We start from the raw sequence: 24,444 nt of genomic DNA, 5'->3' as shown, positions 1-24,444 counted from the left end.
TCCATACTCTATAAAAGAAGTGTTTATTTAAACCCATCATTTCTCCAGATCTCAAACTGGCACCACTTGCTTAAAATATTGACAAAGATTATTTTATTTCATGCCTTTCATTTTCCCAGGGGTTAATTTCTGAGGAAGACGAACAGAGATGCTCAATAGACCAATGGGAAACCTCAAGCATGAGCTGATCCTTAAAGGAGGTGTTGGAACACAGGTGCTCCCTACACTGAATTCCCAGCAGGACTGTTCATTAGGGTGCTCGTGGAATAACCTGGTTTTGCCATTTTTCTTGAGCCCTGGAGATTTGTAGCAGGACCTTGTGTTATCAGTGAGGGATGGAGGAAACAGGGGCTTGCCCCTGCTTTTAGTGACCAGCTTGGCGAAATAATCTCCAATTAAACCCATCAATAATAATTAAGCTGGCTTTGAAATGACTGATGCAATAGTGCACTCTATAGCAGCTGTAACTCTCTACACTGTGTAGTAAAAAATTCTTATTAAAGTCTTTTCAGTCTAATCATTCTCAGCATCCATTTAAATAAATCATTCCTTGCTGTTCATATGGAGGATCTGGGTTGTCATCCTTAATTCTGGGGGATGACGTTGTACAAAGGTTCCCTGACCCCTGAACAGTCCTTCAGACATAAACCAGTGATTAAATCTGGGACCAGGATCAGATCCAGGCACACCAGCCTCTCTGAGGGCTGGGAAACAGCTGGAAATTGAAGCTCATCACTCATGGGAAGATCTCCCTGCTAACCTTTGTCCAAAGTATCCATTGGGTCCATGCCAAGATAGTAAATTTCAAGCTTTTGTCCTTAAAAATCCTCTCTCCAAGGGCAATACTGGGTAAAGTTAAGTGTTAATACTTTACCACCTCCACAGCCATTACCCCAAAGCTGCAGTTTGGTGAAATGTTCTTCAAAGGACTCTACCTGAATTTTGTCACTCTCCCTCCCAAGATTGCAGTAGTTCCATAAATTGCACAAAGGAGGCTTCAGTTTAATTACCTCATTCAGCACCATCCTGCTCTTGTGAGATCTGCCTTACTGACAAACAGCACCTCCTCTCTTCCCTTGCTGTCTCCCACAAATTCCCAAGCACCTTCAGGATGATTTATTTAAAGGACCAGACGTCCCAGGAAAATCAAAGGCAGCTGGGAAGTTGTGTGAAAGCCCAAAATGCTGATTTTTTTCAGCACTGCTCCGGTGTTGCCATCTAGTGTTGCAAAATGATATCCGAGGAAAAGGAAATCCAAAGGAGTTTATTCGTTACCACGGTTCTGCAGGAAAACTTCAACCTGCAAGAAGATTTATACACACAAGAGCTGCTCTCAGAGGTTTTTTAACAGCACACCAAAAACCCCAGGGACAGGAAGACATTCATAAAGACCAGCCACGAATAGCACTGCTCCAAATCCCCACAGTCCCTGGACAAGGAGCTGCATCTCCCCTTGTTAATGTAATTAACAATAATAGCCTGCCTCACACCTGAATTTGAAAATACACTGTAGAATCTTCACCAGCTTGCATGGATTTAATTACTCAGTGATAAGTTATTGAAAAACTACTCAAAGTTCACGATACTCAGCCAAGTCCTCCTTTCAACCTAAAACTGATTCTGGAACTCTGGAAAATAAAAATCCTTCTAGAAAAGAGCCTGGTTTTCCATGGTGAGGCTGTTTGGGAACTGCTGGAGTGAGTATTTCCATCTGTTATCCAGCTTTAAGTACAAAAAGAGTTAAGGTAGAGCCCATTATTTCCAAACATTCTCCTAGGCACATAGAAAACCCTCCATGATTTTATCTAGAGGATACAACCAGCCATTTTTGCGGGGTTTTTCTTGGATATAGAAAGTCAGAATGAGAAAAATCTTGCTGTCACCTCTCGTGCCCTAAGTCATGATAAAATAGTAAATATTTATCACTAAAGAGAGCAAAGAGAGGTTGAGAGTGTAGGATTTGGCAAACAATGTTTTACATTGTTACAAAAACAAACCCTCTCCTTGCAGAAGTCAGGAATTACTAATGAAAATGTTAATTGTGACAGATGCTCAAGTGGCTGAGAGGCTCAGTTCCCTGGGAGCTCATTTCCACTCCATCAGGGCACAAACTGTTCTGTCGTTATTCACTTTACAACTTCTTCAGGCAGCTCAGCAGTTCCTCCTTATCCATGTGGTACCCACTCTTCTTCCACTCCTCCCTCAGCTGCTGCAGTGCTGTCCCAATCTCCTTTCCCGAGGACACCCCCATCTTCCGCAGATCGTGGCCACTGACAGGGAAAGAGGGCACAGTCCACTCCTGCATTTCTTTCAAAAGCTGCTCTTCTCCTTGGTACTTCAGGAGCTCCAAGATCTTGGAATTGGTGTTGGCTTCCCTAGACTAGGAGAAAAAAAGGAAAAAAAAAAAAAAAAAAAAAAAAATCCAGGGTTCACTATGAAACAGCAGAAACAGCTCCAAGTGTGCTCAGCATTGTGCTATTCCCATTACTCCTTGTTAGGCAAGAGCTATTGGATGCAAGGATCTCTCCTGCCTCACAGGTTTTTAAACTGAGTCTTAGAGGCTCTGGGAGATCCTTGGAGACTCCCTGAATTCCAGGCAAGAGCTGTAACCCTTATCCATCAGCTTTCCTGTGGGAGACAGGCCTGGCCATGGGGACTGGTTCTTGCCCTCAGTCTCAGGTGCTGCTCTGAAAGTGCAGAATTCACCTGGAAATGTGAATTAACTTCGCTGTGGAAGAACATCACAGGTTGCCTAAGGAACAGTGGGCTTTGGCAAGAATGCCAGGAATTGCACTGATTTTCCATACACAATTCAAAGCTGAATTTCACACCAAAAAAAGCTGAATTCCCCTGAGGTCCAGCTCCTGTTTCCTATTTCAACAGGACAGCACAGCAAACTGCCAGTCCCAGGTAAGATCACACAAAACTGATGATGGAATGTGACATTTTTCAGCCTGACTGACTTTTAAATCAGTCCAAAAATTGCTACAGAGCACAGGGTGCTCAGAGCTGCTAAGATACAGTAGGTTTGGATTTTATAAATGTCTTAAAAATTCATTCAGTTCACCGTGGAGCCCCAAATAAAGCAATCTGAACTACACTTACATCCATTAGGAAGTCCTGGTATGGTCTAAGTGGTTCTGGCCCCGGGGCTTTGGTTAACTCCTGCCTGTGCTTCACCAAGAAAAGGCCAAGGTTTTTTTCTTCCTTGGAGATTTTCAGCCTCAGGTCCAGGTTTGTGACATCATCTTTCCCCTTGAACAAGGACGTCAGGGCAGTCATGGGTTTTGGAGACAGATTTTGGATGTTTTTAGTGACTCTGGCAAATTCCTCTAAATTCCCATCAAGTGGTAGCCCTAAAAACCCACAGAAAGTGCAAACAAGTGCTAATAAGAAATGTGGATGTTAACACAGGAAAAAAAAAAAATCTAATTTCTGTGTAACCCCAAGTTTGATCTCACTTTGCCACAAAATTCTGTCTGTGTAAGACACAGGAATAGGAAATCAATCTTCATTTCACTTTACCTATGTACTGGGCAATATCCAGCTCATACATAAGTTGAACCAAATGACTGACATGGTTTCCAAGAAGAATTTTTTTCAGCTCCACCCAAATCCTTTCTCCTGATATTCCAGCCAAGCCTTTGGCATTTTCTCTAATTGCCTGCAGTGTATTAGGTTCATGATCTCCAGGTTTCTCTGCGATTCTTCCATAAAATCTGCCAAATAAAACCCCTGGACGTTAGATTAGAACAACTGCTCCACTTACAATCATAATATCATTTAGGTTGGCAAGGAAATATGACAACTACAACTCTTTTTACATCACTGGTATCTTTTTGCATGTTTCTGAAGCCTTCTACAGTTCATTTATCAAGGAAAGGCACAACTATTACCTGAAGTATCTCAGGATTCGTAAATAATCTTCTTGGATTCTCTCAGCTGCCTTCCCCACAAATCTGATTTTCTTGCTTTTCAAGTCTTCATAGCCATTAAAGAAATCATACAGTGTCCCATCCAAACCTAGAAAAAAAAGAAAAAATAGAAGAATATGAATTTACAAATGTGGCCGACACAATGAAACACTCTCATTTGGAAATCTGGAGGAGAAGTTGTGTGATTTGACCTGGTCTGTCAGATCATCTCACATATTTCTAAAGACCTTTGACACAGAGACAGAATTCACTGGCAAAACTCAAACTTCACTGTTTCATCTCCATAATTATTTTTCAAATTTACCTAAAAACATGGAGTTGACAGTGAGATCCCTCCTCTCAGCATCCTTGTGCCAGTCAGTGGTGAACTCCACCTCTGCGTGCCGTCCATCGGTGACAACATCTATTCGGAGAGTGGTAATTTCAAAATTCTGTTCATGGAGCTGCAAATCCCACAGACAGCGTTACTTCAGCACAACCATGAAATGAAATGTGAAAGCTGCTCTCGTTTTTTCAGCCCTGTGTTTGTAAACAGTGGGGGGACACACGCACAGCAGCGTGTGCCATGTTTGCATACAGCGCTGACAATCAAGAGAGATGAACTTCTGAAAATAATCTTTACATTATTTATTTTCTACAGAGCCTGCAGAAATCTTCCTGCAGGAGACGGATTAAGAGCAAGGTAGAGGAAACAGAATTTGAGAGGAAATCAGGAGCAGGAAACATGAGGATCCTGTGTGGGCAGCCTACATTATCTCTTCTGGTGATGACACAGCAGCACTATAATATGATAATTACTTCAATTCTACAATGAACAATCAAAAAAATCACTCCATGCTGTAAAGCAAGGTCTCATTTAAACCTCTGTTGTAGTATTTTAACAAAGAAGGAGCAAATTTTCTACTGGCCACGCTGCACATCCCCACACAGGTAGAAAAGATCCAAACGAATCACAAACCAACCCTAGCAGTGATGGTTCCGTGTTTTTCTCCTTTGTTATTGATCAGACGAACCCCCGCTGCTGTGAACATTTCCTTCATCTCTGCTGGTGTAGCTGTGGTGGCAAAATCGATGTCTTGTGGTGTCACTCCGCTCAGTAAATCCCTCACGGCCCCTCCTGCTATTCTCAGCTCATAGTTCTTCTTCTCAAACAGTTCTGGGAAGGGAAGGTAAGCCAAAAAGCAATAAACCCATGGCACAATCAGCCATAGCCTGCCTTCTCACAAAATTAAGATCACAGATGTAGGAATACATACTCAAATATGCAGGGAGCAGCAAATACCTCACAGCTTCATGCAAAATGCACTAATTCGTGGCACAGCTGAGCACCCACAGGTGTTTTCCCTGTCATTCTGATTTATTTTTCTGAAGCTTTTCTGATAACCTAAATATTGGCAGGTCGCTAACTGGTCCTGGGGACTCTGGGCTGGGGATCATTTTGAACAGTCAGGGTCTGACAAGGGAAAAGTATTCAGATTATTTATGGCAGAGCACAGTGAGTCATGAACCCAAAGTTCTCCGAGAACAGCAGAGCACCAATCGGCCGACACACGGGAAAACGAGCTCTGACACGTGTCTGGAGACAGGCTGAGGGTGCTCGGCCTGGAGAAACAGAAAAATGCTCGGCAGGGACTTTTCACCAGGGCCTGGAGTGACAGGACAAGGGGGAACAGCCTTAAAATGAGGGAGGGCAGGTTTAGATTAAATACCGGGAATAAATTCTTCCCTGTGACGGTGGTAAGGGCCTGGGATGGAGTTCCCAGAGAAGCTGTGGCTGCTCCATCCGAAGGCCAGGCTGGACACTGGGGCTCGGAGCAGCCTGGGACAGCGGGAGGTGTCCCTGCCCATGGCAGGAGAGGGCACTGGATGGGCTTTAAGGTCCCTCCCACCCCAAACCACCCCGGGGCTGTGCTCAGGGACATTCTCCGGGCCACCCCAGCCCGCACTCACCGGCCACGCTGCGCAGGCCCGGCGTGAAGAGCGCCTGGAACTGCGGCGCCTGCAGCCTCATGGTGCCGCTCCCGCCGTGCCGCCGCCGCAGCAGCCGCAGCCCGGCCCTGCGGGGCACAACCAAGAGCTCAGCCCACATCAGCGGGGCACGGCCGCTACCGCCGCCCCTCCCTCCCTCACCTACCTCCCCACCCAGCCACCCAGCCACCCAGCCAGCCGCGGGGCTGCGGGAACAGCCCCCGGATCGGCGGCGCCGGCCGATGAGCTCAGAGCCGCGCCGGGCTCCGGGAGGCGGCTCCGCCCAGGGGCCGGGCCGGGCCCGCTCCGCCCCGCGCCCAGCCGGGAGGATTTATGAAAAAAACTCAATAGAAACCGTAAAAGATTTACGGTGTCTTCGTCTGGGTTTAGAGAAAAGGAGTTACAACGGGAAAGCGAGTCATAGCAGGGGAAAAAATACGTGGTTTGGTAATGGCAAAATAACTGGCCCCGGTGAGAAGAAACTCGGTGGCATTTAAATGTTTGAATCGTAGAATCACAAAGGCATCATTTTGGAAGAGCTCTCCAAGATCATCAAGTCCAGCTGCTCCCCAGCACTGCCAGGCTCACCACCAAACCCTGTCCCCGAGTTCCACACCCACACGGCTTTAAATCGCCCCAGGGCTGGGGACTCCGCCGCTGCCCTCTTCAAGCCTGTGACCCAAACCCCCATCCTGTTCTGCGGAGCAGATACCTTACCACTGATAATTGATTATTTACAGCTGTTAATGTACAGCTGATAGTGTCTAAATGCAGTTGGGATCTTGCCCACATTGAATTACACCCATTTTCATCAATTTGGCAGGAGCTTTCTTAATTCTAGCCTGAGCCCCAAAGCACTCACCCCTCCAAGCCTGTGTCACCTGCACATTAATAACTTGGATTCCAGGTTGTTAATGAGGGTGAGGCATTAGCCTTCTTCTCATCCTTCCTATAACTCCGTCACATATGGCCCCACTTTCTGCAGGGTCTTCCCTGGGCCCTTGGGTTGGATTCTGCTGCCTGTCCTGTTTGTGCACCTGTGTTACCATCATAGAATCATGGAATGGGTTGGGCTGGAAGGAGCCTCAAAGATCATCTTGTTCCAACCGCCTGCCATGGGCAGGGACACCTTCCATGCGCCCCGTCCAACCTTGAACACTTCCAGGGATGGGGCATCCACAGCTTCTCTGGGAATGGAGAAGTTATCTGACCTTATGGTGCACAGCTCAAAGCTTTCGGCACGACGTTAGGAAGCTGCTTTTGCTCTGGTACTGGTAACTTCCCAAAATGCTACTGGTGTCTGCATGGCTGTATGGCCAGAGCTTCAGACAAGATGGCATAAAAAAACCTGGACAAAACACGCACAGTTTCCCAGCAATGTTCGGGTTTGATTTTCTAGGGGAAGAACAAATTGGGATATCAGCAGTGTTACTGCGGGTTCTTTGGAGTCAGTCAGCATACTCCTGCTCTTGAAAAGTCGTGAGAGAACTGTCAAGACCACTGTATGTAACTAACCCTCAATAAATAAAATAAACCCATTTCTGGGCTGAATCGTGCTTTTATGGAGCCTTCCACACTGTGGTTAAACCCACAGTTCCCTTTTTCAAGGCGTGCTTATCTCGCTTGTCCTCTGCCATCACTTCTGAGGTACCAATCCCGTTGGTACTTGAAATAAGCAGTTATAAAAGAAACCCGCAGGGACAGCACCCAGAGGATGGGGAACAAACGGAGCCGACTCTTCACAGGAGTTTGAGATCCACAGGTAACCTCCTGGGGTGTCTGGTGTGCTTTGGGTGTGCCTTGTGCTTGCTTTGAAGACTGCAGAGGTCCTGCTTTTCAAAGTCAGTTTACACTGGGAAAAACATCTGGAGTCTGCTGCTTCTTGGTTGCTTGTGAGGTATTGGGACCCGTCAGCTGTAAGGGAGAAAATCGTTACCTTTTGGAGGCTGGTTCCTATGCTTTGGATTTCTACTGTCCTTCTAAAAGGACAAAGGGAATATCCCCTTTACCCTCTGCTTATTGCTTTCTACCTATATAACCAGAGCATAATATAATCAAAACTTTTATTTGTCCTGAAAACTTACTATATCCATTTTTGTGAGGAGCATAATCCTCAATAATCCTAGAAGTCTTTCTAGTGACCATCTTTACTTGCATACACTTATTTTGATTCTCTTTTCAGCATTTCTCCCATGAAACAGGGTATTATAGACTGCAATTTGTTCTTAGAGGCTGTGGTCTTACACAGCTGCAGAAATACAGCTTCTAAAAGCTGTGCTTTCAATCTTAGTCTGGCAGCAAGAAAAAGAAAAATAGCATTTTGGGAAACAAAGCAAGAAAAAATAAGCTGAAAAGAACAGGATAATAATTTAAGACTCATCTGCATGACACTAACATTTTATATCCAGTTTCAGTTCAGTAATGTGCTGCTCAGAAAATGTAAGATCTAATACATGCAAGCTTTTAGGCAGCAAAAAAAGAAGATCTTTAGGATCTTTCTGAAAGTATGGGGAAAAGAAGAATCAGAACCCTTAATGTTTTGTGGACAAATTAAAAAATAAAAATCCACAGGTAGCAAAACCCACTTGAAATAAACGCAAGGGAGAGTCAGCTGTTGTAGTTATGGTAATGCCTGAAACCAACACACTGACATGATTCAAGTAGATGTGAGTCCTAAGCACTTGCAAAACATGAGGCTTTTTGAAGATATTTTTATTAAATAATGTACTGAAGTCATTGCTTTCTTAAAAAAAAAAAAAAAACCAAACAAGAGTGAGTGCTCTTAGCAGTGAAACTAATGAAGCTTCTTTCCCAAAGTTGGTTTTTATTTTCAAGGATGCGAGGATAATGAATTTTTACTTCTAACTAGAGAAAAATGTTATTAGAGTATTTAATAGTCTCATCAGGTAAATGAAAGGATGTTTCTTGAAGCAGGAAGGAAAGCCTGATGCCAGTAATTTGTGCAGGCATAAATGTGTGCTGTAAATGAAATTTCTCCCATTGTCTGTGATTTGCTCCATTTTGGAAGAAGCAAAATGTCTGGCCAAGATGTCTTTCCATAACCCAATGTACATAAAATCAAACCCTGGCTCCCCAGGAGTAATCCATTAGCAAACTCCCCAGTTTCAGCTGGCCTCGTGCACATTTGGGCTGTCAGGAAAGCAGAGAGGCACAAAATGTGAATATAGATAATGAGGGGACTTGGACATTAAAAACAGACTCTGCTGTAGATGATGTGTCATTTTAATGAACTCAGCACTCAGACTGCATTTTGAAAAATAGGTACTGTACAGCAGAATTATTCCAACTGTGATCAGTGGGAGTGCTTCCAGTCCCTGGGTTATTCCTGCTCATTACCATTGGAAAATATTATGTTTTCCGTGTGAGCAATTGCTGTAGTGCCCCAGGGAGGTGGTGAGATTGGGCCGGGAGGGTGCATTTCTCTTCTGTAAGAACATTTTGGAAAGCTGCTGTTCTGGATGCCCATATTTATATTAGGTTATACATGAATGACTACACAGAGATTTTTTTTCTCCCAGTAATTCATGAAACAATCCATAGGAAAATGCTGGGTTTAAGCATTAAAAATAGTTGTTCATTTAAATTAGAAACAAACAAAGCAGTTTCTCTTATACCCAGTAATTAAGGGTGGAGAATTAGCCTTGAGGTGAGCACTGACTGTGTCTTCAGAGAGCTTTATTGGAGCAGTAACTAGAAAGTAAATCCCAGTAAGCAGCTATTTTATATAGAGTGGGAGCTAAAAATATGGTTATGTCTGTTCTTGGAGGCAATGGGACTCTCCCCAAAGCCAATGTACATGAACCTGACTCACCTTCCATGGAGAAATGCTCTAGTTCTGTGGATGCTCTGAACATCCCCACATGGAGGTCTGAAACCAGCAACTTTTCAGAGAGGGCTGGCAAAGGGAGCAAGATGAAATGTGCTCGGTGGTACCTGTATTGAATTTAGCTCCCACAAGAAGCATTTTCCTGCAAGAAAAGAAGAGTCTATCCCTGCAAGGCAGCAGTTTCCCTCCTTTGATCACGGGGTTAGATCATGATCCGTGCTTTGTGTGCTTCACCCTTTGGATTGTGTTCATTTTTAGCTCCTGTAAGATGGTCACAAGACACGTGTGCTGATGCCTGGCTGTGCCCATCCACCATCCAAAGACGATGGCCAGTGGGATGCAAGTTTTCCTGCTCCTCCTTTGGACAGCAAACACACCTCAGGGTGCAGGAGGTGAGGAGTTCCCAGCTCCAGGGCCCCGCTGTGTGTTGGGCACTGTTCTACATGTGGATAAGCACTCCCTGGCATGCTATGAGCCCGGGACCAGGGATGACCATTGTTGTCCTCCTTCCTGGGACAGCTCTACCCTCTCCCAGACAGATTGTTCCCAGTTGGTGCCTTGTTTGCTTTGGCAGGGAAGAGCCTCGAGTCATGGAGACACAATGGGTGTTGGGGTTTTCTGAGCCTTGCTGGGGCAGTTTTCCTACTGCAATGTGTGTGCTTGAAAATTAAACTCCTGGGCATCAAAGGTTGGAATCACAGGAGAAGAGAACTGGGGGCTGATCATGCAATCCCAGAATGGTCTGGGTTGGAAGGGACCTTACAGCCCATTCAGTTCCACCCTGTGCCATGGGCAGGGACACCTTCCACCCGATCAGGGTGCTCAGAGCCACATCCAACGTGGCCTTGGACACTCCAAGGGGTGCTGGTGTCCCTCAGCTGCCTTGGATTTGGCAGATAAGGGCAGGCAGGCTCTGAAGAACTGGAGGGGAGCAGATTGATTATTTCACTGCCCTGCTGTTTATATGCTAACATTTCCCCCAGCATGAGATGCTCCTCATTTCCATGGGAGCTCCAGGAATCCTTCTTGCCCTGTCATTTTAAATTATCGTTCCCATCCTTCTGTGTTTTCTTCCATTTGCGCTTAATTCCTCTCTTCATCATTTTGGTTCTGTTCTCACATGCAACCTCTGATGTGGGGGAGAATTGTTCATGCAGTTGATCACTCCATCAGCCCCATTTCTTACGTGTCTGTGTGACAATGAGGACCAAGATGAAAACTCTGAACCTAATTAATAACCCAAATGTAATATATCATAGCAATTTTCAAGTTGAAGCTGTTGTAAAAATTTCATTTTTTAAGCTAAGTTTTAATAAATTCTTACTTGATGGGGTTTTGGTTATTTAAAGACTTCTTTTTTTCAAATATTAGAAACATTTTATAAGGAGATGTTGAGAGAATGTAGTATTGAAATGAAATGATTTGCTTGTATTCCTCAGTGCTTGCAAACAGGTATTGATCTAAAGAATTCTCTGGATTGGGTATTCATGGATATTTCTGTTTTCTCCCTTCCAGTTCAGGTTTTCCCACCTGTTAACTTCACCCTCACTGTCTCTGCATTAGCACAAGTGCTGATACACTGGAAACCAAACCCTGCTCAAGAACAAAACAACTCCACCATTAGATATGATGTGAAAATCCTGAGCCCAGTGCCTGAAGAGGTAAGATAAAAAACAAATCAAGGATCCTAAGAAGGCGAAATCCCGGCTGTTCTCTTTTATCTAAGCACACACTTTGAGCACTGCAGAGATTCCCTCTCAGCTCTGCTGGGACAAGCCTTGGGAATTGCAGTTTTCATCCTGAGGGGATGATGGATCCTGGCTTTGAGTACCGGCTCCCCATTCAGCTCAGCTCACTGAACTTGCCCCAATGTCTGGCTCAGTCTTTGCAGGTCCCTTATTTTGGCTCCCATCCCCTGTGGTGTTTATTTGATATTTTTTATCTCGAGTATGACACCAGGAGGACTCACAGTGTCCGAACAGTGGCGCTTCACAACGGCTTCTCCGCATGTGTCCGGACCCTGCTCCTCCAGGAGGACCTTCAGATGGTCAGTGACTGGGTGAAGGGAAACGTCCCACCTCTGCCAGGTAAGAAAAACCCAGAGAAGGGCTGGATCTTGTGTTCTGGAATAAAAGGAATAAAAGACTATGGAATGAAAGGGAATATCAGCCATGATTGTCTATCATCTTTCATCCACACAAATAATTTACTTTCCTTCATTAGTTCCGTGCCTTTTTCTTTTTTGGCAAACAGATAACAGTTCTCTTTTTCGTGACTTCACTAAGAGAAAAATTCACATATTTTCTTCGTAGAAACCATCCCCCTAACAGCAGCTGAATTCCTTTGAATTTTTTCTGCTTTTCAGTTACTTTCCTGGCTACATTCTGGTCTGTGGGCTAAGCATTAAAAGGTAACACGTGTAGTGCTTTAAAATAAAAATACAGCATTTTCTGCTCTACCTGCTACAAAAGGATGTACTCCAGGCCTTTCTCTACTGCAGTAGAGCCTGGAGTACAATCTGGAGGTACAAAATGTCAATAACACCTATAAAATTCTCTAACAATGCCTTGCTAAGGCTCAGTTAACCCTTTGTGGTGCACCTGAGCATATTGTTGCCTTGTGACACATGGCATACACGGTGTTGTGTGGCACAGCTTTGCTTACTCTGTTTGGGAATCTCCAGCCCTCCCTAACCCCCAGACCTGTGTGATAAGGGAGAGAATGGGCTGCAACAGACTCAGCTCTAACAGAATCAAAGGGTTTTAGCAGCAGGAACTTGTTAGGATTTCTGCAGTGAGGTTTCTCTCTGCTCTGTAATTCCTTGCCTCTCCAGGTGCTGCAGAGACCTCTGTCACTAACTTGTCCTGTGTCACTCACATCACCCTTCCTGGCAATGTCTCTCTCCATTGCACTTGGCTCCCTGGCCAAGGGGCACCAGAAGACACCGAGTACTTTCTGTTTTACAGGTTGGTGTTTTCTCCTTTTCCAGCCAGCAGTGAATTTCTTTAAGAGCACCCTGTCTCACCAGTGTTTTAATTTAGGTATGGGGCACACACTGAGGAGTGTCACACTTACATCAAGGACAAGTGGAGCAGGAATACTGAGTGCAGATTTTCAAGTACTCAGATTAAACCTGGGGAGATTGACAACCTCATTGTCATACACATTAATGGCTCCAGCAAACGTGCTGCAATCAAGCCTTTTCAGCAGTTATTTAACCAAAATGCCATCGGTGAGTAGGAATACATTAAAAAAAAAATCAAAAAAATGTCTCGTAGGATTGTCAAAAGATTTGTGAGGAAATTCTGCTGGATTGAGTGGTTCTTGATGCAGGGGAAAGGATGTGTTGATTTTGCATAGTCATCTTAAGGAAATTGGAAGAGATAACTGGATTGTTTTAAATAAATCTGATTTTAATCATCTATTTCAAATTATAGAATGGCAAAACTAAAAGGTAGAAAAGGAAATTAGTTACTCTGTTTGTTGGCCAAAGCATTATTCCCAGTATTAATTTTCAGTTGATTTCGTCAATATAGCTTAAAACACAGTTTTTATTACCCTTTATTTTGCAGCCTTTCTTTAAAAGGAATAAGACACGTGGTGTTCAAGCTAACTGTGTCCTGTTTACGAAGGCATGAGAGTATGGAATGAAAGGGAATATCAGCCATGATTGTCTATCATCTTTCATCCACACAAATAATTTACTTTCCTTCATTAGTTCCGTGCCTTTTTCTTTTTTGGCAAACAGATAACAGTTCTCTTTTTCGTGACTTCACTAAGAGAAAAATTCACATATTTTCTTCGTAGAAATCATCCCCCTAACAGCAGCTGAATTCCTTTGAATTTTTTCTGCTTTTCAATTACTTTCCTGGTTACATCTGAATTTTTTTTCCCCTGGAAATGAAGTTTTTCTAACTGTTCTATCATTAATTTAATATTTTTGTGGAAATCAATTTAATAGATTCCTTTTCCCCCCAGTAATATAGTTTTCCAAAACTTTAAAGTGGATTTTCCAAACTGTTTTCCCATAACTATTACCAGCAATGTAGTTATTCCTCCTAAATCCTTATCTTTCCAGTCCAAAATGGGAAATAAATTCAATAATTATAGGTCCTACATGGAAACATTATCAGGTTATAAAATGCTCCAGTTTTTAGTATTTAAACCAGTCTATAAATAACTCACCAGTACAGTTTTCTTGTCGTAGAGAAAGTGAATATTCCCAGAAATATCAACATATCCCTGGAGCAAAATGATCTCCTGGCCACGTGGGAGAAGCCAATTTCTCCTTTCCATGAGGAATGTTTTGAATATGAATTTTATCTCATCAACCTGAAGTCAGGTAACAAGCAGGTAATTGCTCCTCCAGCATCCAAGATTATCCAGCATTCCTGCCCTCTACAGCTGGAATTTACCTTCCTCTCTTCCTCAATGTCTTTTATATCTGCAACAAGCCATCCCCAAGGAACTTGGGAAAGCAGGAGAAAATCGGATTAATTCAGTTCATGCATCTGGGTGCAGAACAGTTTTTACCATCTTGAAAATCCTGCAGTAAGAATCTGGAGGAAGAATGGGAAAATGAGGCATTGTTCAGGAATTTTCCCTGGAATATTGGTGTGTTAGGGGAAGTTACAGCTATAAAAATGGAGCTCTTACCTCCAAAGCAAGGTCACTCACAGTTAATAAAAACAATAGAAAGATAAACATGGCTCAAGTTTGTTCTCTGAATGGTTGAGTCTTCATTAATCTCTAACAGCACGATATTGTTTTCCTAACAGATACTGAAAATCTCCTCCAACAGCTTCCGACTGCGGATCGATGTCAGCAGCAGGTATTCCATAAGGATAAGGGCCAACCACAACCACATCTGTCGTGCCAGAGGGTTGTGGAGTGACTGGAGTGAAGTCGTTTTTGTTGGTAAGAATCCCCATTATTCCATTGCTGGGGAGCAAATGCTGCCTAGTCAGGAGCGTGTGCAGCATCCCGGAATTTTAATGGGAAACAGGAAAATAGGGATTCGAAGGAAAAACTTGGCTTGTTAATGCCAAGGGGATTTAAATCTGTCCCATTAAAAATTTTAAAACTACTTTAAAGGAGGATTGGTTTTACACAGTGCTTTGTGAATTTGTTCCAAGATTTTTAAATTTAAACTCAAGGCTTTAAACTCAAGGCCTTTTCTTCCATCACTTCAGCTTTTACAGGTGTTTCCCTGCCATCACTGTGATGTTCATGCTGGAAATGAGTATGAGAAACCATGCCAACCATTACTTTACTGAAATTGTCTCACCCCTTAAATGCTGAGGGAAAAAAGACCAGGATTTTAGCATCTTTTTAGCATCCCCACTGCTGGGGAACAAATGCTGCCTAATCAGGAGTATGTGCAGCATCACAGAATTCTAATAGGAAACAGGAAAATAGGGATTTGAAGGAAAAACCTGACTTGTTAATGCTGAGGGGATTTAAATCTGTCCCATTAAAAATAAAAAAAGAAAAGGAGGATTGGTTTTAGACAGTGCTTTGTGAATGTTTCCAGAGCTTGCTTTAAACTCAAGGCCTTTCCTTGCATCCCTTCAGCTTTTACAGGTGTTTCCTTGCCATCACGGTGATGCTCATGCTGGAAGTTAACATGAGAGACCATGTCAGCCATTACTTTACTGAAATTACCTCACCCCTTAAGTGCTGAGGGAAAAAAGAGCAGGATTTTAGCATCTTTGGATTTTGCCCCACTCTGTTTTGTATTTCCTGCTTGCTGAACAAGTTGTTCTGGAAAGAACAGTTCCTTTATCACAGCCCGTTATCAGCTGTTTGTTCTTAGACATCCTCCTTGCTCTTATCTTTGCAGTTTCTTAACTTCCTTGTTTGCACTTAAAAAATACTCCTTGCACTCTCCTGTTTACTACATTTCTCCTCTTGTATCAGGAATTCAAATCTTCAGTGTTTTGCCTCCTTTCTCCAACACACCCCCTTGGCCTCTCCACCTGGCACACACAGCAAACATGGAAAATTCATTCTGATGGCAAAAAAAAAGTTGGTCTTCCCTAAAAATTTACTGAAATCACAACAATATGCAAGGACAGCACTTAATTCAGTTTTTTTTCATGGAAAGGAGTTTTTAGGGGCTTGTTGCAGTTCATTGGCACAATACAGGTGCCTGCCCAGGCCACTTTCTCAGCCACTTGTTCTCTCCTTCACATCAAAATAAAAGAAAATTATTGTTGAAATCAGAAATTCCGTGCCATGGAAACTCTTCTTGAAGCTCTGCATTTCATTTCTTATTCTAGGTACCAAGTCTTCAACGTTTGCATGTTAATTTGTGATCTGAATACAACCACATTAAACAGCTGCTGAAATATTTAAAAAGAATGTGTTTCGAATAATCTGCACTGAATGAATAGATTTAATTTCTTTTTTTCTTCCCTTGAAATTCAGGGAAAAATAAACTGGATAATTCCGTAGCCTGGATTCTCACTCTGCTTTGTGTGTCCACGTCCTGCACATTCCTGCTTGTTGCTATAATATGCAAAATGTAAGTATCAGCATATTCTTTTTATTACAGTATAACTCAGAACCAGGTATTCAACAAGGGGGGGATGTCACAAGCTTTGCTTAATTCTGAGAAAAAGCTGAGTTTGCCTAAATATACAAAGCACAAATAATCAACCTCATTATTTATCAATAATAACATTCAGCAGAACTGGTGGAGTAAGAGAGTTATTAATTTAATCTTATACAGCAAACCCATACACTGAGTGAGGTGAATTTATTAAAATTTGTTAAAAATCTATTTGTCCTTATCTCATTTCGTCACTAATTGCCCCTGATTGGGTCAGTGGTTTCCCCAGGAGTCTTCATTTATCCCTGCTGAAAGCTGCTCAGAGCATCCCTCATGGCCGAAATATCCAGACCCCTGGTGTTCGCTTTGAGTATTTGAAATATTGAATTCATTTTTAATTATGCAGAGGCTCTGGATGCCATATAGTAAAGGCAAATGCCAAACTCCCCAAATGTGCAGTGAGGAAGCCCAGTTACCCTTTGGATTTGTATCTGTGACAGTAAAATCAGGAGTGATGAATTAAAGAATCCATGTAATTGGAAGCTTCTTCCCTGAAATGTGCAGCAAGCAGCAATTATCAGTCCACAATAAACACAGCTCCCACTAATGGAAGTGCTAATTCCTTATTAATTTCTTTAGTGCCTCTTTATTTATTGGTCATCCCAATGCATCCTTGGCTGTTTTCCTCTCCATGCTGGGTTTCCTTTATCTGATGAAGGTCTTGTCTACAGGAGTGTTACAAGAGGATAGCTGGTATTAACTCTGCCTGTGTAACCTGCTCTTAGGGCAGATGAATTAGCAGAGCACTGCTCAAGAAGGAGTCCTGGTAGGAACAGGACAGTGAAGTCCCCAGGGAGTTTGTTCATGTCATGTCTCACACACTTGTCCCTAGCTATGCAGCCTTGATGTATTGCTGAAAATCCCCAAACTGCTTTTACGTACCTGATTCTTTTATGGATTGATCTGGAGCTGGGGATCCCCTGCTCCAGCATCATCTCCTCTCTCTTTGGGACAGCAGAACCAACACCAGTTAGCAGCAGTCACACTGCTCCACGTTTTCCTGTGGAGTTCTGCAAGCATCTGGATTTTACAGTTACCCCCTTGGAGATCCTGGAACAGATACAGGGGGAGAAATAAATCCAGGGAAAGAATTCTACTCAACCTGGAGATGCTGTACTAATGCATTTTATGATTTTAACCCAAATTTCAGGGAGCTTTTCCAGGTTCAGCTGCTTGCTGCTACCTTGGTTGCTTCCAGGAGTTTCTCTCCAGTATAAAATCCCCCAACACCCAAAGGCTCATTACTTCCTCTCTTTGCCAACGTGATGAAAATTTTACCTCCCTGCTGCACTGAATTTCATGGAGCTGCTCACCTCATTCCACCCTTCCCTGCTGCTCCTTGCTCCTTCTCCTTCTCTAATCCCCAGCCTGCCCTGGGAGTACGGGGAAGTGTAAGAAGATGAAACACAGTCTTGTACCTGCCGATATTAAAAAAAGAAAAATCGAGCAGGTTCCCTAGATCACAGTTTCATTAGTACTCTCTGTTTTTACTGCTCTTGAAAATTCATGAAGTGCGCTCTGCAATTCAAGCCACGGAATCGTTTCAAATTTCATGCGATTTGCAGCTATTATAAGGAATTTCATTACAGCAAAGGGGACTATAAATTTTTCTGTGTACTTCAGGCATCAGGGATAAAGACCACCATTTGGGAGGAGTGCTGCAAGGCAAAGGAGCCCTCTGGGACTCTTTGGGCAGGCTTTCCCCTTCACTTACTTGCAGAGGCTGATGGGGTTACAGTGCTGATAAAAACCACAATTGAATGTTTTCCTGGTTTGCCCTCTGTCTTCAGCAGTGAGCAGCTTCTCTACTTCCCTAGGAATAACATTTTCTCCTGGAGGGGAGCCCACAGGAAGATGGAGTCAGTAATTTGCTCCAATTAGCTGGTGTGAGGGCTTTCAGTGCCCTTGACACCCCAAAATCAGTGTGGCCATCCAGGTGCCCCCCTCTTGTGCACTCCTCACCAGTCCACAACCGCAGTCACCAGCCAGCTTTGGAAAAACTCCATGGGGAATCTCAGGGGAGGCACTCTGACATAGAGTTAAAACAAATACTTCCTCAATCTCATTGCAGTGCTTAGAAGAGGGAAAAGAAGAACTTGTTCTCCTGCTTGTTTCTCTTTGTTAATCTTGGGCCTTTTCATGTCACAGCCTGTGGGAAGAGTGCAAATTTCAGAAAGACACAGCACAAAAACTGGGGGCCCTGAAACGCTGATTTAAGGCACGAGGGTCCCGTGGGGTGTGTCCAAGGCCTGAAGGTCCAAGTAGTGATAATGGAAAGGGCTGTGCCTTAACCTGTGTAGAGACAGAGCTACCTGGGATGCTTTCTGTGACAAGATCTTTAATCACCTAACTCTGACTTTTCAGTAACCTCCAAAAAAGAACAGAACCATTCTGAGGGCAGCACCCCACCAACACCTCCCTGCAAAGATCTGAGGGGCAAAGCAGCCCCCATGGACACAATTGTGCTTCTGCCTCATTTCTTGTGGCCATTTGTGCACCCCTCCTTAAGTGTTTCCCTTCCAGAAGTCACGTGTAACTTATACTCTTTGCTGATTCAATAAATAATTTTGATATGGCTCCATCAAAATCTTTTATTGGCAAACAGCACAACGAGGAACATGCCAATTCCAAAGGGACCAAATCTTGTTGGGTGCTTTGCACAGCAGTGGCATAAATCAGAGCTGAAATGAGCTGCAGGTGGAATGGCGTGGCCTTTTGAAAAGTTTGGGGGACTTGGTGAAGTGTAGGAGCTGTTAAGACAACAGTCCAAAGCTACCCTGGGTAAGGGCACAAAGGCCTGACCCTTAGGAGGAGAGCTGGGAAGAAGGGAGATGACGGAGATGATGTCAGGTGCTGCAATAACAATATTGGCACTCATCCTGCCCCACTCCTGAGTTCCAGCAGCAGCCACTTTCCTGTCCCACCCCAGCCTGGCTGGTCCTTTGCAACCAACAGTGGCTCGGCTGTGTCCAGCATTTGAACAAAAGAAATGCAAATGTTTTCCCCAAAACACCCAACACCCTGTACAATTCCCTCACAAAGCCTCATCCCATGCAGCAATGGGGGACATCCCACAGCTCGTGTCAGTGGTGTGAGCAGTGGTGTGGCCCTTCCCTTCACCTGATAATTAGTGAAGCATCAATGTCACCTTCAAGGCAGCAGCAGCAGCAGCTCAGCCAGGAAGGTTTAGCTCCAAGGTGATAGACAGAAAATATTATTCCTCCTCACCAGGAGAATAATAACAGGATAAAGGGAAACTCGACAGAACTCAGAAAGCTTTTGGAAGAAGAATAGTCCTAAGAACATAAGCACTGAACTAAGCAGACATCAGCCAAGGGGATTGTCATGAAATAAATGGGGCAGAGGAGCAGATCTGCCCTTGGTCCTGGCTGCCCCACATCTTGGCCGTGTCTCTGCTTCATCCAGAACAGGCCCCGGATCCCAATTTTGGGGTGAACAGTCTTCACTCAGGCCAAGTTCCCATGAAAACCTGCCCCTTTGGGACATCGTTTGGGACATGGTGCTATCCAGGGGTGGAGACAGTGGGAGCGTTTTGGCACCTGGAATGTGAGGTCTGAGCTCCGGGATGGATCAAAGGCAAGGAAAAGTTCCCTCTGCAGCACCTGCTGTCACAAAAATCCCAGTGCCTGTGAGCCCAGCCAGGCCAGGCCATGTCAGGCAGGGAAGGGGGGGTCCCAGAGGGTATTAGCAGGATGAGTTATTACAGCACTAAGCAGAACCATTTACTGTCAGCCGTCCCCGGTGCCTTCCCCTGCCCGCTGCCGGCTCCCTTGGCACACAATTATTTGTGGCTGCTCTCTGCCACGAGGTTCTGGCAGTTTATGGCCAGCAACCAAAGCCTGAGCACCAGGCAGCTTGTGTGGGCTGTCCAAACGAGGTACATGACAGCAGAGCCCCTGGGAAGAGCATGAGCGTGAGCAGACAGATCAGGGCAATTCATTTCTGTCCCAGTGTGAAAAACGAGATCCACTCTCCTGTGAGAATTTAAAAAGTTTAACATAACGACAGTAAGAGACACAGAAAATAAAGCAAAGAGGTAATGGCCGGGTGCCTTGGCGCTCTGCACACCTCATGCTCGAGGTTAGTCCTTTTTATCCCATTTTTAACTGTTCTCTATGCATATTCAAACTTTTCCAGGAGCTGTTCTGCATGGCCACTCCTTGGTCCCGCCTTTTTAGAGCATGCGTATTCTTCTGCCTTCTGGTTTTATTTCTTTTGATTCTTGGGCCTGGGCTCGCTAGGTAAGAGTCGATGGTAGGGTGGATCTCTTAATTCTCCAGACAGTCAGGGCTGATCGCAGCTTTTGCCTCTTTGCCCCCCGGGCAGAGCGGTGATAGCGGCTCTCGGACCCTCCTGGCTGCCCATTCCCCGGGTGGAGCAGCCTTTGGGCCCTTTTGCTCCCTGGACAAAGTGTTGATTAGCAGCTCCTCGGGGCTCATCCTCTGCTCGCTTGGAGGTTCTCTTACTTGCTCACACTTGCTAACATTCTTGGAAAAAGAAAGAAAACTACATCCACACAGCAAAAGCATTTCTAACATTATATAATATCTACCTTAATACTTGCGAGAAGCCAATATTACAATATATGTTTATAACACCAGGCAGCCCTAAAGGCCCGGCACTGGGTGGGACCAGCTGCGGCTGCGGGGGAGAGGCCAGGGACAGCTTCAGACAGCTCCTCCTTGTCACCCACGCGTCCCCAGGGCGCAGAGGTGTCCTGTGAGGAGCGGCCCAGCTGCCCGGCCCCAGTGGGGACCGGTATCCCTGGCTGGGACCCGCTGTGGGCCGGGCTGCTGGCAGAGCAGGAGGGGCAGGAGGTGCCGCAGGCAGAACCGGCTGCTGCCGAGGCCCGCCATCCCTCAGGGACAGCGGCTCCCTCACATCCCTCAGGGACAGCGGCTCCCTCACATCCCTCAGGGACAGCGGCTCTGTCACATCCCTCAGGGACAGCGGCTCCCTCACATCCCTCAGGGACAGCGGCTCTGTCATATCCCTCAGGGACAGCGGCTCCCTCACATCCCTCAGGGACAGCGGCTCCCTCACATCCCTCAGGGACAGCGGCTCCCTCACATCCCTCCACTGCTGTTTCTTACAGAAACCACGTATGGAGCAAACTGTTCGCACCCATCCCAACGCCCAGCAACAAATTCCGAGATCCCTTCCCAGTTGACTACGAGGTAAAATAATATTTTAGTTACTTTTTTCTTTTCTTTTTTTTTTTTTTTTTTTAAACCAGAAGGAATGCTTGTGTTTCTGTGCTGCTTTTTTCCCTGTAAGGCTGGGAGCAAATAGGATCATAGAGTCATTAAATCTGGGAAAGACCTCCAAGACCATTATATCATAGTATCATATCATATCTATCATCTCCTTTGACTGGATAACGCCATGCCCACTAAACCCATGGAATTCAGCAATTCCTGAGGCTGTTTCTGCCATCCTCGCTGCCGTGGTGGATTCTCACCTCGCTGTGTGGCCGCTTCCTATGCCCAGGACAGGTCCCAGTCGGCTGCAGCTCTGGAGGTGGCTTCGTTTGCGGATGTGGTGTCTGGGGAAGGGTTAAAAATGAACAAGAGGATTAACTGCTATTGTTGAGTGCTCTGTTCATATACACTGAATTTCAGCCACACCCGTGGCTCTGCCTTTTGCAGGGAAATGCAGTTTCTCCACAGCCAGGCAGAGAGCTCTGCCTTGGCCGGGACTGGAGGGTGACTCCTGGAGAGCTGATTTTGTTCAGCCTAACAATTCAAAAATGTTTTGCTCCTGCTGTTAAGCTGGATTTAAGCCTTTCTACGTTTGCTGTCACTTCTGATAAATACATTTACCTTACAGATGAGATAAACCCTCATTGTCTGCTCAGGGGAAGGGCTGCTCAGCAACTTGATTTTCATTTGTCCCCTTGGAACAGGGGTTTGGTTTTTTGCATATTGTTCTTACTCCATGGTCTGGTCGAGCAAACAGGCTTAAAAGATTATCATATAATGTTTGTTTTTAATTAAATGGTGTAAAATACCATGACTTGGGACATCACCACTAAGAATATGAGAAATAGCAAATATTAATGCTGCAGCTAGAAAATGTGAGCTTGCAAAGGCAGGCTGACACCCTCAGAAGCAGCTCTGCCTTGTTTGCAGTTGTCTCTTTACTTGAAGTGAGCTGGGCATGGTAGGTGACACCAGCTTCAGGTTTCTGCTGGCATCACAGCCACAAGGTTGGTGGCACTGGCAAGGAGAGGTGAGGACATGACCCAGGTCCCTGCTGAGATCACCAGGGAGAGGGAAGCTGTTTGCTGGGGACATTCAGTTCCTAAATTTGGTGTAAACAGGAGGTGAGGTGACGAAAAGCCCTGCACGGTGCTGGCCCGTGGGAACCTGCTCATCCCTGCTCTGTCACCTGCCACCCTGCAGGGCTTCCCAGCAGCTCAGCTGCTCCTTTCTTCTGCAGCTCACCAGCCCTGCACACTGGTTTGTGCAGCTCTGTCAGGATGTAGCCCCAGAAATGGGGTTTGCTGCCACGAATTCAGAAAAATTCCTGTGCTCATACCATGTTCCCTCACTGAAAGGGCTGCCAGGCCTTGGAAAAGGCTCCCCAGGGAAGTGGTGGAGTCACCACCCTGGAAGTGTTGAAGAATCAAGTGGATGTGGCCCTTTGTGATGGGATTTAGTGGGTGTGGTGGGGTCTGATTGAGGGTTGGACTTGGTGATCTTGGAGGTCTTTTCCAGAGTTCTGTGATTCTGTGCCCTCCGTCTCCTCCTGGCGCTCTTTGTCCTTGGCTACAGAGGGGTGGCAAATGGGAGATTTGGGGGTGCAGGGCTCAGGGGACAGAGGATGAGCAGCTCTGTGAGAGCTTCAGCAGGAGGGTGAAAATCTCCTGGTGAACCCAATGCTTCTGAGCTCCTAAACCATGAAACATTTTGGGTTAATCCCTTCTAAATGCTCCAGTTTGAACTCTTAACTCTCCCCCAGCCCAAGCCACCCTCCCAGCTCCCAGCTCAAAGGGGTGTTTGCTTTGCAGAGAGCACGGACCTGCACCAGCTCCACGGAGACTGAGGTGGGCAGCCTGGCTGAAGATCTCTACTGCAGCGTCCTCGATGACTCCGTGTTCTGAGATGCTCCATGTCCCCACAATGTAACCCACCAATGCTGGAGAGGGCTCCGTGTCACCTCTCCTGTGTCCCTGTTCCCACTGGGGAGGAGAACTTGCTTCCATGAGTGCCTTGAGATGTTACCAAGCAAAAAGTGCCGGCTCAAGCAGGATTTAAGTACATGGCACAAGGGCTGTGTAGAGAAAAAAAGCTTGGAAAAGAGCTAATGGATTCTTTTTTTCTGGGTGGCAGCTTAAATCTTTTGGATATGTGTTTTACCTTACTCTGACAACTGGAGATGTGAACTGGGTTTGGCATGGTCCTGTGGATGCAGCAAGGTGGTCCTGGGAGTGACCAAGGGGGGTCAAACACTGGGAAAAGAAGAAAAAAAGTTGTGAAGCACCCAGTGCTGTCACCCCCAGTGCTGTCACCCTCAGCTCTGTCATCCCCAGTGCTGCACAGCAAGGCCATCATGAGAGCAGGGACACTCACCTGGCCTTTGCTGATTACACTTTGTAAAGACACTGTGAATTTCCACCTGAAAAGCATCCATGGAAATGCAATTCCTGGGTCAAGGCAGGTGTGACTGTGCAGCCAGACCACCCTGTGTGGGGACTGTGCAGGGCCAGTGTCCTCTGCAATGCTCAAAGGCACTTAAAGCTTGCTTTGTAAGTGAACAGCACCAATTTGGGATGGAGGGAAACACCTGGGATCAGCTCAGCTGGTCAGAGCATGGTGCTGATCACACCAAGGCTGTGGTTTGGTCCCTGTAGTGACCATTGGACTCGATCCTTGTGGGTCCTGTCCAGCTCAGAATATTCTGTGATTCTGTGATCTGTCTCAGGACTTTATAAACCCCCCAAACTTCTGGATTTTTTAGGCTATTTAAGACAAAAGTCAGCTTGCTCGAGCACCTGATGCGCAATTAGAGCCTGACTGCTCCTGCGAGCAAAGCTGTGTCTGCTCCTGCTGTCCCCA

The 24,444-nt window shown here is 45.3% G+C and overlaps 2 protein-coding genes across 2 annotated transcripts; one reads left to right on the top strand and one right to left on the bottom strand.

Moving 5' to 3' along the window:
* Nucleotides 1-1,237: 1,237 nt before the first annotated feature.
* TRNT1 (tRNA nucleotidyl transferase 1) lies at nt 1,238-6,063 on the bottom strand. Its single transcript, XM_082288727.1, has 7 exons — nt 5,886-6,063; nt 4,898-5,091; nt 4,240-4,378; nt 3,897-4,023; nt 3,526-3,719; nt 3,106-3,356; nt 1,238-2,380 (listed from the first exon to the last, which is right to left on the bottom strand). The coding sequence occupies exons 1-7, from the start codon at nt 6,022-6,024 to the stop codon at nt 2,132-2,134; spliced, it is 1,293 nt and encodes a 430-aa protein (XP_082144853.1). The 5' UTR covers nt 6,025-6,063; the 3' UTR covers nt 1,238-2,131.
* Nucleotides 6,064-7,630: 1,567 nt separating this feature from the next.
* IL5RA (interleukin 5 receptor subunit alpha) lies at nt 7,631-23,489 on the top strand (the record flags this gene model as incomplete). The annotated part of the gene is made up of 11 exons (XM_082288710.1): nt 7,631-7,665; nt 10,009-10,142; nt 11,266-11,411; nt 11,699-11,837; nt 12,584-12,716; nt 12,792-12,982; nt 13,958-14,103; nt 14,529-14,667; nt 16,180-16,276; nt 21,480-21,561; nt 23,397-23,489. Exons 2-11 carry the CDS (start codon nt 10,076-10,078, stop codon nt 23,487-23,489), a joined length of 1,233 nt encoding a protein of 410 aa, XP_082144836.1. The 5' UTR covers nt 7,631-7,665; nt 10,009-10,075.
* Nucleotides 23,490-24,444: the final 955 nt, after the last annotated feature.

The sequence above is a fragment of the Coloeus monedula genome (genome assembly GCF_965178545.1).
Source record: "Coloeus monedula genome assembly, chromosome: 11".
NCBI lineage: Eukaryota > Metazoa > Chordata > Aves > Passeriformes > Corvidae > Coloeus > Coloeus monedula.
Note: the sequence above shows the minus strand (reverse complement) of the source record. Positions and strands in the feature narration are given on the sequence as shown.

Bases quoted from the DNA above. Each gene is read 5' to 3' on its own strand.
- TRNT1 (XM_082288727.1), bottom strand. From the start codon at position 6,024: ATGTGGGCTGAGCTCTTGGTTGTGCCCCGCAGGGCCGGGCTGCGGCTG. The intron at 5,092-5,885 runs GTGAGTGCGGGC...TTCCCTTCCCAG, and splicing joins GGGCCTGCGCAGCGTGGCCG to AACTGTTTGAGAAGAAGAAC. The intron at 4,379-4,897 runs GTTGGTTTGTGA...TGGGATTTGCAG, and splicing joins ACGGAACCATCACTGCTAGG to CTCCATGAACAGAATTTTGA.